The sequence below is a fragment of the Eleutherodactylus coqui genome, chromosome 4, assembly GCF_035609145.1.
Source record: "Eleutherodactylus coqui strain aEleCoq1 chromosome 4, aEleCoq1.hap1, whole genome shotgun sequence".
Classification (NCBI taxonomy): Eukaryota; Metazoa; Chordata; class Amphibia; order Anura; family Eleutherodactylidae; genus Eleutherodactylus; species Eleutherodactylus coqui.
Genome location: NC_089840.1, coordinates 270,746,221 through 270,763,530, shown reverse-complemented (window position 1 = coordinate 270,763,530; position 17,310 = coordinate 270,746,221). Strand labels below are relative to the sequence as shown.

Below are 17,310 nucleotides of genomic sequence, written 5' to 3'. Positions count from 1 at the left end.
CAATAGAGCATTTTGTAATAGAATGTCCATTTAGTGTGCAGGTATGGGAGGCTATAACTTTACTCCTAAGATTTCCCCATTTAGGGCTCAGTCAGATGGACGTTTTTATGTGCGAATCTATGTGCACAAAAACACATGCGTAAAAAAATTTGTGTGACTGAAGCGGGCATCACACTGAAAAAAATGCACCTGGCAGCATTTATGCGCATATTAAGTGTGCTGCCTGCCTCCTTGAATGTGAAACCCCTGGATGTTGTCACACCCAGGCGTTTCACCTTTGGTCAATGGGGCTGGCAGCAGCAGCAGTGGCCCCATTGATATACAGAGAAGATCGTGATCCTCTGTCACAGCTGTGGTAGAGGATTTCTTCATCTCCGCGGGGAGTCCCCTTGTCACTGAACATTGTGACAGCATTGTCACAGTGTCCAGTGACAAGGGGACTCCCTGCGGAGATGAAGAAATCCTCTTCCACAGCTGTCACAGTTGTGGCAGAGGACCATAATGCTATCCCATTGAATTCAATTGAGCCGGCGCTACAGCCAGCTCCATTGAAAGCAATGGGCTGCCGGCAAGCCTTGCAGTGATTTTCAGGGAAGGGCATTAAAATTATCCCTAAAATGTGTAAAACATAAATATATATATTCACCTCTCTGCAGATGCTGGTCTCCTCCCTGCACTGTTCTGAAGTGCTTTCAGCAGGTGGGTATTTTAAAAATCTGCCTGCTGAAAGGGCTGCCTCTGATTGGCTGAGCACTGTGACCAATCAGAGGCAGCTCTCAGCTGTCATTCAGTAACTGAATACTGCCTCTGATTGGTCCCTGTGCTCAGCCCTTTCAGTATGTGGGCAGTATTAAACTTATATTTTTGTACATAGGAAGTAGAATTATAGTAGTTATATTCTTGTACATAGAGGTCAGTGTTATAGTAGTTATATTCTTGTACATAGGAGGCAGTATTATAGTAGTTATATTCTTGTACACAGGGGGCAGTATTATAGTAGTTATATTCTTGTACATAGGGGTCAGTGTTATAGTAGTTATATTTTTGCACATAAGGGCAGTGTTATAGTATTTATATTCTTGTACATAGGGAGCAGTATTATAGTAGTTATATACTTGTACATACGTCACAGAAGGGGAAATATAAAAACATAAAAACAATCACAGAAAATGGCTATATACTTGGCCTGACTAAGGAGGGCAGATAGCCGCATCCCCTCAACATGCAAACTACCAGATGAGAGAGCTAATTGCACCTGTGAGGGACACTGATGAAAAAGCCAGTCACACAGCCTCTTAATATAGAGGGAGGTAGCTGCTTGGTGTATACTCCCACACTCCTACACTCTGGGCAGTATTATGGTAGTTATATTTTTGTACATAGTGGAGCAGTATTATAGTAGTTATATTCTTTCTACATAGGGACAGTATTATAGTAGTTATATTCTTGTATATAGGAGCAGTATTATAGTAGTTATATTCTTGTACATAGGGGGCAATATTATAGTAGTTTTATTCTTGTACATAAGAGGCAGTATTATAGTAGTTATTGTTGCAGCCGTTCTGAGGCCTGCACCTTGCTTGCAAGCCAGACCAGGTTTTGGGTGTGCCCTTGCTGGAGCTGAGGGGTGTGGTAGTTGCAGGAGTGATGTGAGTCAGCCCCTGGTGCTGGCTGGCTCAGCTCCTGTTTAAACTGTGCTAGCATTGACCCCTGTGCTGGTCAATCCTTCAGTCTCCTTTTGACAGCGACAGAGGAACACACCTTGGCTGAAGCTCCTAGCTAAGTTCTTTTATGCTTTGTTTGGTTTTCTGTTTTGCCTTTATTTTGTGCTAGGGCTCCCTGATAGGGTCTTGTCAGTGGCCCAGACACGAGTGCGGGCTCGCACTTATCAGTGCGGTCGGTCCTTCGAGTAGGCAGGGCCCCCTCCTGGGTTAGGGGACTTTAGGGAGAGAATTCCCCTTAGTTTTATGTTTCCTTTGCACAGTTGTGCCTTTTTGTTTGTGTTATTGAGGTTGTACGTCCGGAGGACGCAACAGTTATATCCTTGTACATAGGGGGCAGTATTATAGTATATTCTTGTACATACGGGGCAGTACTATAGTAGTTATATTCTTGTACATAGGGACAGTATTATAGTAGTTATATTCTTGTACATAGGAGGCAGTATTATAGTAGTTATATTCTTGTATATAGGAGGCAGTATTATAGTAGTTATATTCTTGCACATAGAGGGCAGTATTATAGTGGTTATATTCTTGTACATAGGGGCAGTATTATAGTGGTTATATTCTTGTACATAGGGGCAGTATTATAGTGGTTATATTCTTGTACATAGGGGCAGTATTATAGTGGTTATATTCTTGTACATAAGAGGCAGTATTATAGTAGTTATATTCTTGTACATAGGAGCAGTATTATAGTAGTTATATTCTTGTACATAGGGAGCAGTATTATAGTAGTTATATTCTTGTACATAGGGAGCAGTATTATAGTAGTTATATTCTTGTACATAGGGAGCAATATTATAGTAGTTATATTTAGAGATGAGCGAACGTACTCGGTAAGGCCGATTTCATCGAGCACCGCGATTTTCGAGTACTTCACTACTCGGGTGAAAAGATTCGGGGGTCGCCGGGGGGGGCGTGGCGTGGTGGAGCGGGGGGTAGCAGCACGGAACAGGGGGGAGCTCTCTCTCTCCCTCTCCCCCCCCCCCCACTCCCCTCTGCAACCCCCCGCTCACCCACGGCGCCCCCCGAATCTTTTCACCTGAGTAGTGAAGTACTCGAAAATCGCAGTGCTCGATTGCGAAATTGGCCTTACGTTCGCTCATCTCTAGTTATATTTTGTACATAGGAGGCAGTATTATAGTAGTTATATTCTTGTACATAGGGAGCAGTATTATATTAGTTATATTATTGTACATAGGAGCAGTATTATAGTAGTTATATTCTTGTACATAGGGAGCAGTATTATATTAGTTATATTATTGTACACGGGGTCAGTATTATAGTAATTATATTCGTGTACATAGGAGTAATATTATAGAAGTTATATTTTTGTACATAGGAGGTAGTATTATACTAATTATATTCGTGTACATAGGAGCAGTATTATAGTAGCTATATTCTTGTACATAGGGAGCAGTATTATAGTAGCTATATTCTTGTACATAGGGAGCAGTATTATAGTAGTTATATTCTTGTACACAAAGGGCAGTATTATAGTAGTTATATTCTTGTACATTGGCAGAATTATAGTACCTTTATTCTTTAATATAGGGGGTAATATTCTAGTAGTTATATTCTTGTACATGGGCAATATTATAGAAGTTATTTTTTTGTACATTGGGGGGCAGTGTTATAGTAGTTATATTCTCATATGTAAGGGGCAGTTTAATAGTATTTATATTCTTATAAAAAAGGGCAGTATGATAGCTATATTTTTATACATAGAAGGTAGGATTCTATACATAGGGGGCATTATTATTGTATAGCATAATATATTTTTGTACATGGAGCAGTGTTATAATAGTTATATTCTTGTACACAGGGGGCAATATTATAGTAGTTATATTCTTGTACATAGGAGGGGCAATATTATAGTAGTTATATTCTTGTACATAGGGGGTAGTATTATAGTAGTTATATTCTTGTACATAGGGGGCAGTGTTATAGTAGTTATATTCTTGTACATAGGGGGCAGTATTATAGTAGTTATATTTTTGCACATAAGGGCAGTGTTATAGTATTTATATTCTTGTACATAGGGAGCAGTATTATAGTAGTTATATACTTGTACATACGTCACAGAAGGGGAAATATAAAAACATAAAAACAATCACAGAAAATGGCTATATACTTGGCCTGACTAAGGAGGGCAGATAGCCGCATCCCCTCAACATGCAAACTACCAGATGAGAGAGCTAATTGCACCTGTGAGGGACACTGATGAAAAAGCCAGTCACACAGCCTCTTAATATAGAGGGAGGTAGCTGCTTGGTGTATACTCCCACACTCCTACACTCTGGGCAGTATTATGGTAGTTATATTTTTGTACATAGTGGAGCAGTATTATAGTAGTTATATTCTTTCTACATAGGGACAGTATTATAGTAGTTATATTCTTGTATATAGGAGCAGTATTATAGTAGTTATATTCTTGTACATAGGGGGCAATATTATAGTAGTTTTATTCTTGTACATAAGAGGCAGTATTATAGTAGTTATTGTTGCAGCCGTTCTGAGGCCTGCACCTTGCTTGCAAGCCAGACCAGGTTTTGGGTGTGCCCTTGCTGGAGCTGAGGGGTGTGGTAGTTGCAGGAGTGATGTGAGTCAGCCCCTGGTGCTGGCTGGCTCAGCTCTAGAGATGAGCGAACGTGTCCGTAACGGACACATCCGCACCCGGACACCGGCTTTAGCGAACACTGGAGTGTTCGCGCGTAAGTGTCCGGGTGCCGCCGGGGGGCGGGGAGATGCGCGGCGGCGCGGGCGGCAGTAGCGGGGAACAGGGGGGAGCCCTCTCTCTCTCCCTCTCCCCCCCGCTCCCCGCCGCACCCCCCCGCACCCCCCCGCGCTGCCACGGCGGCCCCCGAACTTTTTCGCCCGAACACCGAGGTGTTCGCAAAGTTCGGTGTTCGGGCGAAAAAGGGGCGGGGCCGAACGTGTTCGCTCATCTCTACTCAGCTCCTGTTTAAACTGTGCTAGCATTGACCCCTGTGCTGGTCAATCCTTCAGTCTCCTTTTGACAGCGACAGAGGAACACACCTTGGCTGAAGCTCCTAGCTAAGTTCTTTTATGCTTTGTTTGGTTTTCTGTTTTGCCTTTATTTTGTGCTAGGGCTCCCTGATAGGGTCTTGTCAGTGGCCCAGGCACGAGTGCGGGCTCGCACTTATCAGTGCGGTCGGTCCTTCGAGTAGGCAGGGCCCCCTCCTGGGTTAGGGGACTTTAGGGAGAGAATTCCCCTTAGTTTTATGTTTCCTTTGCACAGTTGTGCCTTTTTGTTTGTGTTATTGAGGTTGTACGTCCGGAGGACGCAACAGTTATATCCTTGTACATAGGGGGCAGTATTATAGTATATTCTTGTACATACGGGGCAGTACTATAGTAGTTATATTCTTGTACATAGGGACAGTATTATAGTAGTTATATTCTTGTACATAGGAGGCAGTATTATAGTAGTTATATTCTTGTATATAGGAGGCAGTATTATAGTAGTTATATTCTTGCACATAGAGGGCAGTATTATAGTGGTTATATTCTTGTACATAGGGGCAGTATTATAGTGGTTATATTCTTGTACATAGGGGCAGTATTATAGTGGTTATATTCTTGTACATAGGGGCAGTATTATAGTGGTTATATTCTTGTACATAAGAGGCAGTATTATAGTAGTTATATTCTTGTACATAGGAGCAGTATTATAGTAGTTATATTCTTGTACATAGGGAGCAGTATTATAGTAGTTATATTCTTGTACATAGGGAGCAGTATTATAGTAGTTATATTCTTGTACATAGGGAGCAATATTATAGTAGTTATATTTAGAGATGAGCGAACGTACTCGGTAAGGCCGATTTCATCGAGCACCGCGATTTTCGAGTACTTCACTACTCGGGTGAAAAGATTCGGGGGTCGCCGGGGGGGGGCGTGGCGTGGTGGAGCGGGGGGTAGCAGCACGGAACAGGGGGGAGCTCTCTCTCTCCCTCTCCCCCCCCCCCCACTCCCCTCTGCAACCCCCCGCTCACCCACGGCGCCCCCCGAATCTTTTATAGTATTATAGTAGTTATATTCTTGTACATAGGGGGCAGTAGTATAGTAGTTATATTCTTCTACGTAGGGGCAGTATTATAGTAGTTATATTCTTGTACATAGGGGGCAGTATTATAGTAGTTATAGTCTTGTACATAGGGGGCAGTATTATAGTAGTTATATTATTCTACACAGGAAGCAGTATTACAGTAGTAAAATTCTTGTATAAAGGGGGATAGCATTATAGAAGTTCTATTTCTCTATATAGGAGTACCACCAATGCTGTAAATAGCTTGATGATCTTGGATCACAAAATACCTAAAACATATCAAGGTGGAAGGAGTTCTAATTTACTACTAAGGCTTGGTCCTAGACAAAAAGACTTTTATTACAACACAAATAATACAGTCATTTTCATTTCCTGTCATTCGCTCTGCTCTTTAGCTCATATTACGTGCATTAAAATGTATAGAGGAGAATGATTGTCTGCCAACCTTCTTTAGCATTGGCCTATTACAGAAACGCAAAAAATTGAATTAACTCTTTATAGCATAACACATTAAAAAAGATCAGTACATTTATTTTTCGAAAATGTATTTTTTACCAGACGCTTTAAAGCTTCTTGAACTTCTGTATTTCTTAAACTATATATCAAAGGATTTAACATAGGTATAAGTATGGTGTAGAAGACTGATACCACCTTGTCTTGCTGAAGGGCATAGCTGTTGGATGGCCGGAAATACATAAATAGCACTGTCCCATAGAAGATGCTGACAGCAGTCATATGAGAGGAGCAGGTGCTGAATGCCTTATATCTGCTCTGAGCAGAATGGATTCTCACAATGGCCAGGACAATGTTAGTGTAGGAGACAAGAATTGTAATGAGACATGTCATAGTTACGAAGCCACCAATAACAAAAAGCACTGCAATATTAATGGATACATCGGAGCAAGAGAGCTTGAAAAGTGGTGGCAGGTCACAGAAGAAGTGGCTGATGATGTTGGATTTACAGAAATTGAGGCGGAACATTAAATTGGTGTGCACCAAGGCAATCAGGATGCCTCCTAGATAACCAGAAACCACCAACTGAAGACAGAATATGCTATTCATGATAGTACTATATAGCAGAGGTCTACAGACAGCCACGTAACGGTCATAGGCCATAATACCTAGTAGAAGGCATTCATCTGTTCCAAAGGAGACAAACACGTACATCTGCAGAGCACAACCCAAGAAGGAGATGGTCCTGGATTCAAAAACCAGGTCCTGTAGCCTCTTGGGTGTGATAGATGAAGAGTACGTAAGGTCCACAAATGATAGGTTGCTTAAGAACACGTACATGGGCTTCTGAAGATGAATGTCCAGCTTGATCAAACTTATGATGCCAACATTGCCCAGTATAGTGATGATGTAAACAAGAAGGAATATGATGAAAAGAGGTAAGGATAGTTCAGTTTTGTCTGTGAGGCCCATGAGAATGAATTCCTTTACTAAACTTCTGTTCATCTTCAGTAAATGTCTCTAAACTGCAGAACAGATGGTCAAATATAGTAAGACAAGACAAGCCACCAGCACATTCATTGTACAATGACTGGTCACTTTATTTCAGACACCTGCACTTTCAGTATTGGTGACCCCGAAGTGCAGAATAAAAAGGGATGACAAGTTTTCTGTGGATCAGTTGCAGTGTTATTCCACATTAGAATGGGAAAATCCAGTGAAGTGAGTAACTTCCAAAATCAGTAATACTGGTTGCAAAGGCCATAGAGGTAGCCTCCATAACTGTTATAGGTTACACTTAAGACCACAGCTCAGGTAGGCCCCATACTTGTTTTCCATGTGTGGTAAGAACCTGTGCAGACCTCCCTCCAAAAGTGAGTTGACACATTGCAGTTCAAAAAAATATCTGATTTGTGTAGAGTAGTCTTTTGGGTGAAGCCTCAATGAAACATCAGTTTGAATCTCTCACAGGACCTCGAAATTCAGGATATCAGCATTGGCCAATAAAAGAAACACAAAGTACACAACACAGTGTACAATGAAGTCTAAAAGTTCTCTCCCTGTAATATTACATAAATCCAATCATATCTAGTCAAACAAGAATAAATGAATGCATTAGTGATAAACGCTATTGGACATTTGGACATTCTGTAATTTGGTTACAGAAAAATTTTGTAACTACATTGTACTACTTATGTGTTGACTGGTTATAACTAGAGATGAGCGAACGTGTTCGTCTAGAGCAATTACTCGATCGAGCATCGCTTTCTTTGAGCAACTGCCTAATCGGGCGAAAAGATTCGGGGGCCCCGGGGGTGAGCGGGGGGTTGCGGTGGGGACTGGGGGGGAAAGAGAGAGAGAGAGCTCTCCCCTATTCCCCCCTGCTAACCGCCGCTCCACCCCGCCCCCCCCCCCCGGAATCTTTTTGCCTGAGTAGGCAGTTACTCGAAAAAAGCGATGCTCGATTGAGTAAATGTCCTAAACGAGAGCGTTCGCTCATCTCTAGTTATAATCAGTTTATAAGCCACTTTGAAAAGTGTTAGTTTACTTTTTTGCAACCTGAGGCTCAAATTTTCTACTGTCTAGTAACTCAGGTATGTGCAACAGTTTATGCCCAAGGCGGGATGCCAACACATATGTAAGGGGTGTATAGTTATTGCTGGCAGTTTTATTGTTCATTTGATGCTCTGCTGTGTCAGTGATTTGTAAGCTACTATAACTCTAACAGTATGCAGTAGGGTTCTGGCTTGGCTGGCGAGAGGCCTGCAAAGTGAGTAAAAAGGGGTGTTATTTCTACTTAAGGAGAGCACCCAAAAAGTGTATGGAGACACACAATGCACAGAACTCACATGATTAGAATCAAGCATTTTACCAGGTAAGGATTTTGGAAACACCTGATATACAGGTACTGAACTATTAATACAATACCACTCACATTGACCCTCTGTAGTAGCCAACCAGTACACAGCCATGAGTCACCCTAGAATTGGACTTAAATTGTTTATTTGCTTTACTTTTATGTTTTATTAAAGATTGTTAATAAAAATGCCTATGTCCATAACCTTACAATGTTGAACTTCATCTCCCATTTTTCTACCCAAGTTCCTAACTTATTTAGGAGCATTTGCAGTCGTGTATTTTCCTTTTTTGGATTTTTTATCCTTTATAATTTCGTAACATCTGCAAATATTGATATTTTACTGGCAAGTCCTTCTTTCAGGTGATTGATAAATATAAAGAACAGAATAGGACCTAACACTGAAACCTGCAGCACCCCATAAGCAATGGTGGCCCAATCAGAGTACAAACCATTTATTACCACCCTCTGCTTTCTATCTCTGAGACAGTTCTTCACTCAGATACACACGTTTTCACCCTATCCGAGCTGTCTCATTTTATATATTAACCTATTATTCGTCACGGTGTCAAATGCTTTAGAAAAGTCTAGATATAGGAGATCAATATACTCTCCCAGGTCCAGCCAAGAACTTACTTTGTTTTAGAAGCTGATCAAGTTGGTTTGACATGATTGTCCCCTCATAAACCCATGCTGATGAGGAGTTATACTATTATTTTCCAGGATGGCATATCTCAGAAACCCCTCAATGATTGAAGTGAGACTTACCAGCCTGTAGTTACCAGGCTCCCTTCTTGACCCCTTTCTGAATATGGGAACCACATTGGCAATGCACCAATTCAGTGGTACAATCCCAGTCTCAATAGAGTAACTAAATATAAGAAATAGCGGCCTGTCTATTTCATTACTTAGTTCCCTTAGAACCCTTGGGTGTATTCCAATCCCGGCAAGGTGATTTGTTGATTTTAATCTTTTTAAGCCAGCTCTGCACTTCTTCCTGCATTGGCAGGTGATATTTAGTAGGGGATTCATTTTATCCCATTGCATTTTGTGTGCCATTTCTTTTTCTCTCCTGAATATACTTGAAAAACAACTATTTAATAGATTTGCCTTCCCCCATCATCTCCTGTGATTTCTCCTGCACTATTTGTCAAAAGGCCAATGCTTTCAGTGCAAATCTTTTTACAATTTATGTAATTGAAGAATAGTTTAAGGTTACTTTTGCTCTCTTTGGTATATTTTGTTTTTCTCCCTGTATGTTTTTAGCGCTTCTTGTTTTAGTAACTTAAATGCTTTCTTTTTTCACTTATTGCCCCCCCCCCCTTACAGTTTTGTTGAGCCATTTGTAGTTCTTCTTTTTGAAAGGTTGGAACTACTCACATGAGGTATTTAAATTTCTCCCATTTGTCGCCTGTACTGTTATTTTTGAGGACATTGTCAGATTTAATGTTGCCAAGAGTAATTTTGAGCAGATCAAATTTTGCTTTACTAAAGTTTAGTTTATTTGTCACTCCCTGATAAGGCTTCCTATTGAATGACAACTGGAAATTAATTATATTGTGGTCACTATTTCGCAAGTGTCCCTCAATCTGCACCCCCATGATCCTGTCCGGTCTGTTGGTTAATAATAAGTCCAGAATGGCCCTCCCTCTACTTGGCTCCCATACAAGTTGGATAAGGTAGTTATCTTTAATTGTTCTCAAGAATTTATCACCCTTGTGAGATTCCCAGGTTTCATCTTCCCCCATTATATCCAGATAATTAAAATCTCCCATAATAATTACTTCATTGCAGTCTGACAGTTCTATTTGTTTTATTAATAAGTTTTCAGCTTCTTCTGTTATTTTTGGTGTCCTATAGAAAACTCCTGTCAGGATTTTATTGCTCTTTCCTCCCTGTATTTCACCCATAGAGATTTCACGTGTTCATCTTATACACATATCTTCTTGTTGCTCCGGCATTAACTAGGATTTAATACACAGACAACCCCCGCATTATGTGGTCGACCATGGTCTCCTCTGCTGATAATTCTACAGATCTTTATCACTTAGCACACAAAAAAAGGCTTATTAATTATATGGAAAGTACAGCATGTTCTGGAGAGGCACTACATGCTTTTCTTGCACTCTCATAAAACCTACACCAGTATAGATATGTTCTTTATAGTTAATAAGATTTATCAACATACAGCATCCTCTAAAATTGGGGTAATTACGTGGTAAGACCATGCCCCTATTTCTCTAATTTCCGATCCCTTGAGTATCAGACTCATTACCTTATTTGGGTATAAAAATATCTTTCCTTTCACGTGAGATTTCAACATAATTACCCCCCTTTACTTCAAGACATCGAACAGGATTTACCAAATATCTTAAACATGAGGTTTCCTGGGTTGGCAGAAGAATAGAAATAAAAATGTTAATTATTCGTAAAATGTATTTATTTTGGAATCTCCCCATTGCCATCCCTATAGCTTTCCTTCTCAGACTGCAGAGAACCCTTAACAAATATATCTGGAAAGGAAAACATCCCCACATTGCAGCGACTATTATTTACCGTCCTATTAATAAAGGATGTTTGAGAGTACCACAGATTTACCACTGCTACGCTACCATTCTTGACCAAGCGAGGCAGCAGAAACGTTTAGAACCATCTAAAGACTAGTAATTATGGAAAATTCATTTCCATAATTTGCCTCCTAATGTTTTGTTATGGCTAACCTAAATGTATATCTCAACACTCGGCTCATTGTGTTTAACCATTAAAACTGGTATTGTAGCATCTAAGTGTATAACTATATCTAAGTCCCTTATTCCCTTTAGAATTCCTGAGATACCTCTTTGGATTTTACTATTTATTACTTTGGATAAGTAATTGGGTTAATTGAGGAATGAAGCATATCTCTGATATATGGGAAGGGTCTCACCTTATGTCCTTTAATGACATTTCTAGCAAATTTTGCATCTCTTCAAAGTTTTACAAATATCTCAGAATAGGTCACTTCCTTACTCAACTTCCTAATTCCAGTCCCACACCTAAATCTGTTTTCAAAATTGCATCTTCTCATCTCAACAATATTACTATAGGAGTCTCTAGGATTATTCAGTTATCTGTTATCAGTTATCAGTAAAGACATTTTCTTGCCCAAATAATTGGCAACAAGATTTAAATATTTTGATCAGCGAAGAACAATGGCATAAATCATTTACTTTAGTCTTGTCATTATCAAAATGTGCTTCTCAATTAGAATCATCTAGGAAATTGTTATAGCGTTGGTATCTTACACCAGTGCGTCTTGTGAATATCTGCCCTTCACTTTCTGACAAATCCTGGAGATGTTACACTGATCGAGGGATCGGACTGTACTTTCATTGCCAATCACTGGAGCCAGATAACAAGTCTCCTTGAGTATGTTTTGGAGATTCCCCTAGATTGATACTGTCCTATGGTGCTTCTTCATATAGGATTAGCAAATCAACGGACACTTGATAAAGCCATAATTTTTCACATTTTAATAGTGGCAAAATCCCTACTAGCAAAAAATTGGAAAAAACTGAGGTTCGCTGGTTAAGTGAAGTAATATCCTGTATACATAATAATTGTAGGCTGGAAGGCCAGCATCCATGGGAATTACAAAAAATATATGGTGGTTTGGAAAAATGGATCAAATCCTCATTTTATAACATTAGGCAACACAATTTTTGTGTCTAAGAAAAGTTTAATTGTTCCTGTTAGCTTATTGGAAAATATAATGGAAAATAACTTTCATTTTGAAAAAAGTTTGCTTTTGTGGTCAGGAACCTGCACTGTACATATAATCCTACTCAGCAATGGGACAATCAAAGTTTTGGCTCAATAACTGTTTATTACCATTTGTTTTTATCCAAATAATGTGAAAATACAACTGATTTCCTGGGCACACAAAAAAATTTTGGAATCTTATCTTAGATCATCGTTTTGTTTACATGAGCACATTTTGTAATGTTATCTACTTGCAAGCTGTATGGTTTTTTTTGTTTGCTAGTTTGTTTGTTTCTAAAAAACTCAGAGCGTTTCCGATTTAACATACCATTCCTTGTACTGTACTTATGTAAATCTACATTAATTTTACTGCATATTTAATTGTACGTTGACGTTTTGCTCAATAAAAATTTATTTAAAAAAAAGATAAAACTAAGGGTTACAATTTTAGTGGAAAAACTGCTTGAAATTCAAAGACAATTTAGTCCGGTGTTACTTACCCATGTGCTGTTGTCAAACCAGTTTCCTGATTTCCAGTGATACATCCAGGTGCTGCGTTACTTTATAGGTTTTCTTCCCTCTGTGCTGTACTCCCAGCAGATCTGCAGATAATTTATCTTGGCTAACGATTATAGTGAAATTCCCTTAGGATTATCTAATTAACAAAGACTTACTATCATCAGAGCAACCAGATAATGTCCTCAATATATCGTCTGGAGAAGTAATTATAATCGTTAACAGTTCATATAAGAGAAAGGATTTATGCATTAAATGTACTTCCCAAATTAGATTTTATTGGCTTGCAATTTGGACCAGTAGTTTTTAAACTCTTAGGGCTCAGTCACACGGGCGCATCGGCACCCGTACACCGGCGCCGATGCGCCCGTGTGACTGACAGTTAGAAGACGGCCGTACCTGAAGACGGCCGTCTCTCTCCAGCGCTGATCATAGAACACATGACCGGTTATGGAGCCGGTCACATGTTCTTCCTCCCGGCGCTGCAGAGAGACGGCCGTCTTCAGGTACTTCCGTCTGCTGGCTGCAGTCACACGGGCGCCGATACACCTGTGTGACTCAGCCCTTAGTTGAGCTCCCGTTCTTGATGACTCCCAGCATGCATGTAAGAGGATGCCCTGATCAGAACTTGAACTGTAACAACCAGTGTAGTTAGCTGTAGATTAACATTAGAAAAGCTTTTTTTCCTGATTAGGCACTCGCTGGAGAAGATGTGGGGGTAGAGGGTAATTTGAGAGGGCAAGATGAGCAGGAAACTAGCTGGGTGACAGTTAAAAGGAGGGGTAGAGGGAAGCTAGTCCTAAACTGGCACACCCCAACAAGTTTGCAAATACAGTTTGTCTACATAACCTTACCACACATATTATCATTGGCGCCCTCTAAAGAGAATTGCTCTATACACTGCCGTGGACATCCCGCCCTCCCCCCTTTCCCATCCCCTCCCCAACTACCCTCTTTATCTCTATCTACCTTTTCTATATCTACAATTTCTTCTTTCCTGTTTTGTTCTCTTCCTACTCTACCATTTGGAGTATATTAGTGTAATGCTGTTGATAGACCTCTCTTAGGAATATTCTGTCGGTGCTCTCCATGGAAATCAGGAGAAGAATGGAGTATTTTCTCAGCATAATGATATCAATAATAAGTAAAATCGAAGGTCTTTGATGTAATGTCTATGTACCAAAACTTTAATGAAAATACTTTGAACAATAAACGGGGTACTGTAGGATCTATAGAAACTGGCTGACCTACGTTTCTATTTTGGACTAAATCATTGGCTGACCATGCTTCCTGTATTGTATGTTCTGTGTCGTTGTTGATGGGTTCATTAGACTTATTCCAACTGGTCTGTGTCACATTATCCTTTCCCTGTCATATCTCCTGAACTACAGCTTCAGGGGTCTCTGCTATAACACTCCTGGGTATTCTTCTGGTTATATCAAAAAAATTATTTCTTTTTGATTATGTGTTGGTGTGCAGTTTTTTCCCCCCTTAATGGTTATTGTCATTTCCCATACTTGTTTTCTTTACTATTATTTGTAGAGACTCTCGTTTCTCCTGACCACGGTTTTCTCGGGGGACTCCTCTGCATATAATGTTGATTGTTTCCTTTGTTTCTAAATTTGTTCTTATTTTGTGGCCTAATATCCTGCTGTTTTTTCTTAAATTAATTCGGAAAAAAATAATTAGATTTATGGTCCTTGAAATCCCGTTTGAGCTTGTTGATCTTGGGCGCGAAGGGGGTTTATTTCTAGATTATAAATATGGCTTAATGCATATAGAATCTCCTCTCTAGTGCTGCTATCACTCAATCTTATAACCTGCATGAGGCTTTCGGGGGACAACAACCTCCTTTTCTCAATCAATTTTTCTAACATTAAGGGTGGGTTCACACGAGCGTGTTTTTGTGCATACTTAGGTGCGTATATACGTGTGCACCTAGGTACGAGCAAAAACACATGTGTATGCAGCTGTGTGCAGCGTTTTCAATGGAGCCACGGCTGCTGCCGGCACCCCTGCATTCTTTTTCAGGGAAGGGCTTTACATATAAAAAAAAAAAGATATTAGCGTAAAAATATATATATATACTTACCTGTCCGCCACTGCCGTGACCCCTGCGGGGATGAAGAACACATCTGCCGGACATCTTCCTTTTAAACTAGCGCAGAGGAATCTTTTGTATTTTCATAGGTGTCAGAATGATAGATACCCCACAAATGACCCCATTTGAAAAACAACATCCCTTAATGTATTCACAGAGGGGTGGAATGAGTATTTTACCCCACAGTTCCACAGTTTTTTCAGGAATTAATGCAATTTAGAGGAGAAAAAATAAAATTTCATATTTTTGCAAATACGTTATTTTAAAGGCAGTTTTTTTCTTCTATAGTGCGCATAAAAATGAGTATTTACACCCCAAAAAACCCTGTTTTGTCCTGTGTTCATAAACATATCCCACTGGGGCCCTAATATTTTGTCTGTATGCATAATGGGGCCCAAACTGAAAGGAGCAGCCAGTGGCTTTCAGAACAGAAATTTAGCTTGAAGGCATTTTAGGCCCCATTGCTCACTTGTAAAGCCCTTGAGCGGACAAAACAACGGAGGACCCCCACAAATGACCCCATTTTGAAAACTAGACCCCTTAACAAATTCATCAAGGGGTGTATGGCGTATTTTGACCCCACAGTTTTTGAATGTATCTCACACGGCCGCATGTGGAATCTGCTTGCAGAGGCCCACAGTGGATCCCAGCTGTGAGCCTGGCCGTGACGCTGCTCATTGCTGCAAAATGTATTGCGCATAACTGCCTACTCACGGTTATGCGCAGTGCACCTTTTTTATTTGCATTTCCCACACCTTAGCTTAGGGATGATGCGGGTACCTGCAGCCCGTACATAATGTAGATGCGTATGGGCTGCGGGTATATCTGCGACCATGGAGCGCAATGGGCTCTATGTTGCGGATATCCGTAGTAAAATAGACCATGCTGCCTTTTGTTTTCTGCAAGTGAATTACATAATTCCAACCCGTTAATGTGAGTGGAATTGTGTAATCCAATGCGATTGATCTGCGTATTACCGCAGATCAGACACATGCATAATCCGTAATTCCTATCCAGTCATGTGAGACTGGGCTAAGGTAGATCACTACCTTCTTATCGTGTGACCGGGAACCACTCAACAAGGCCACCGGTCACTGCTCCAGGCTCTCAGTGACCGTTGGTAGCTGGGAGCAAGGAGATTTAAAATTTCCCCAGCTCCTGCAAATGTGTCTGGCATTTTGCCGGCGGCTGCATTCGCAGAAGTCAGGAAGGTCCGTAGAGGAGGATCATGTCGGGATCACATAGAGGCATCCAGTAAAACCTTTCATCTTCTCTCACCAATTGCATCGGTGAGGGGAGATGAAACTTCAACTTTTTAAAAACTTTTAGAGATTGCCATTATCCATTGGATAACAGCAATCACGTGACCAGGAACCACTCACCGCAGCCCTCTGTGAGTGCTCCAGGCTCTTGGCTACCTTTGGTAGCTAGGAACAGAGAGATTTTAAATTTCTTGGGCAGTCCTCGACTTTTGCGCAAGTGTCCACCATGTTGCTGATGGGCGCATGCGCCAAAGCCAGGGTAAGGTTCGCAGATAAAGATCTCATTGTTGGACAAGTCCGGGCACCTTAGGATATGATCCATAAGGGGAGATGAAACTTTAACTTTTTAAAGCTTTTATTTTTACTTTTTTTAACTTTCTATGATCACTGTTACCCGATGGATTGCTCTAGTGAGGACTCATTCTTGATGGAAAGCAAAAAATTGAAAGAAAGATTCATCCAAAGAAACTACCCTAGAGAGCTACTGGACCAGGCAGAAAATTTTGTGATACAACAAGATCGATCCGGATTGCTAATTCCACGAAAAAAGGATTCCTCAACTAAAATTAGAGTAATAGGGACCTATGATATGGGTCATTCTGAGGTCAGGAAAATATTGGGGAATTATTGGGATATCTTGATGAACGACAGTGACATCAAAACTGTGATCCCTGATTCCTCAAGTATAATGTACAGACGAGGCCATAATATTCAGGACCATATCGTTAGGAGCCATCTAAAAAAGAACGATTAGCAAGCCAATTGGCTTTCATACTCCAAACCCAGTGGCACGTTTGCATGCTCCGGCTGCGCTGCGTGTCCGTTATACGAAAGAGCAAGAAGTTCTCTTCAAGAACGACAGGCGGGGAATACAAATATGAGATTTTGTAAATTGTCGAACCATGAATGTTATCTATATAGATACATGTACGTGCCCTCAACAATATGTTGGTAAAACCCGTCAATAATTTAGACGCCGCATATTAATACACATAGGGAACATTCGTAGAGATGAGAGTACTCATATTCGGGATCACCATGCTGGTAATTCAGAATGCCTGAAAGTCATATCAAAGTCATCAAAC

The 17,310-nt window shown here is 40.5% G+C and overlaps 1 protein-coding gene across 2 annotated transcripts; it reads right to left on the bottom strand.

Annotated features, from left to right (window-relative positions):
* Nucleotides 1-6,306: 6,306 nt before the first annotated feature.
* On the bottom strand, nt 6,307-7,587 carry LOC136624948 (olfactory receptor 8U9-like). Of its 2 annotated transcripts, XM_066598883.1 has the most exons (2): nt 7,577-7,587; nt 6,307-7,246 (listed from the first exon to the last, which is right to left on the bottom strand). In XM_066598883.1, the coding sequence occupies exons 1-2, from the start codon at nt 7,585-7,587 to the stop codon at nt 6,307-6,309; spliced, it is 951 nt and encodes a 316-aa protein (XP_066454980.1). The 2 variants fall into 2 exon arrangements, with proteins under 2 accessions (XP_066454980.1, XP_066454981.1); XM_066598884.1 differs by lacking the exon at nt 7,577-7,587 and having other exon boundaries at nt 6,307-7,257.
* Between the last annotated feature and the right edge of the window lie 9,723 nt (nt 7,588-17,310).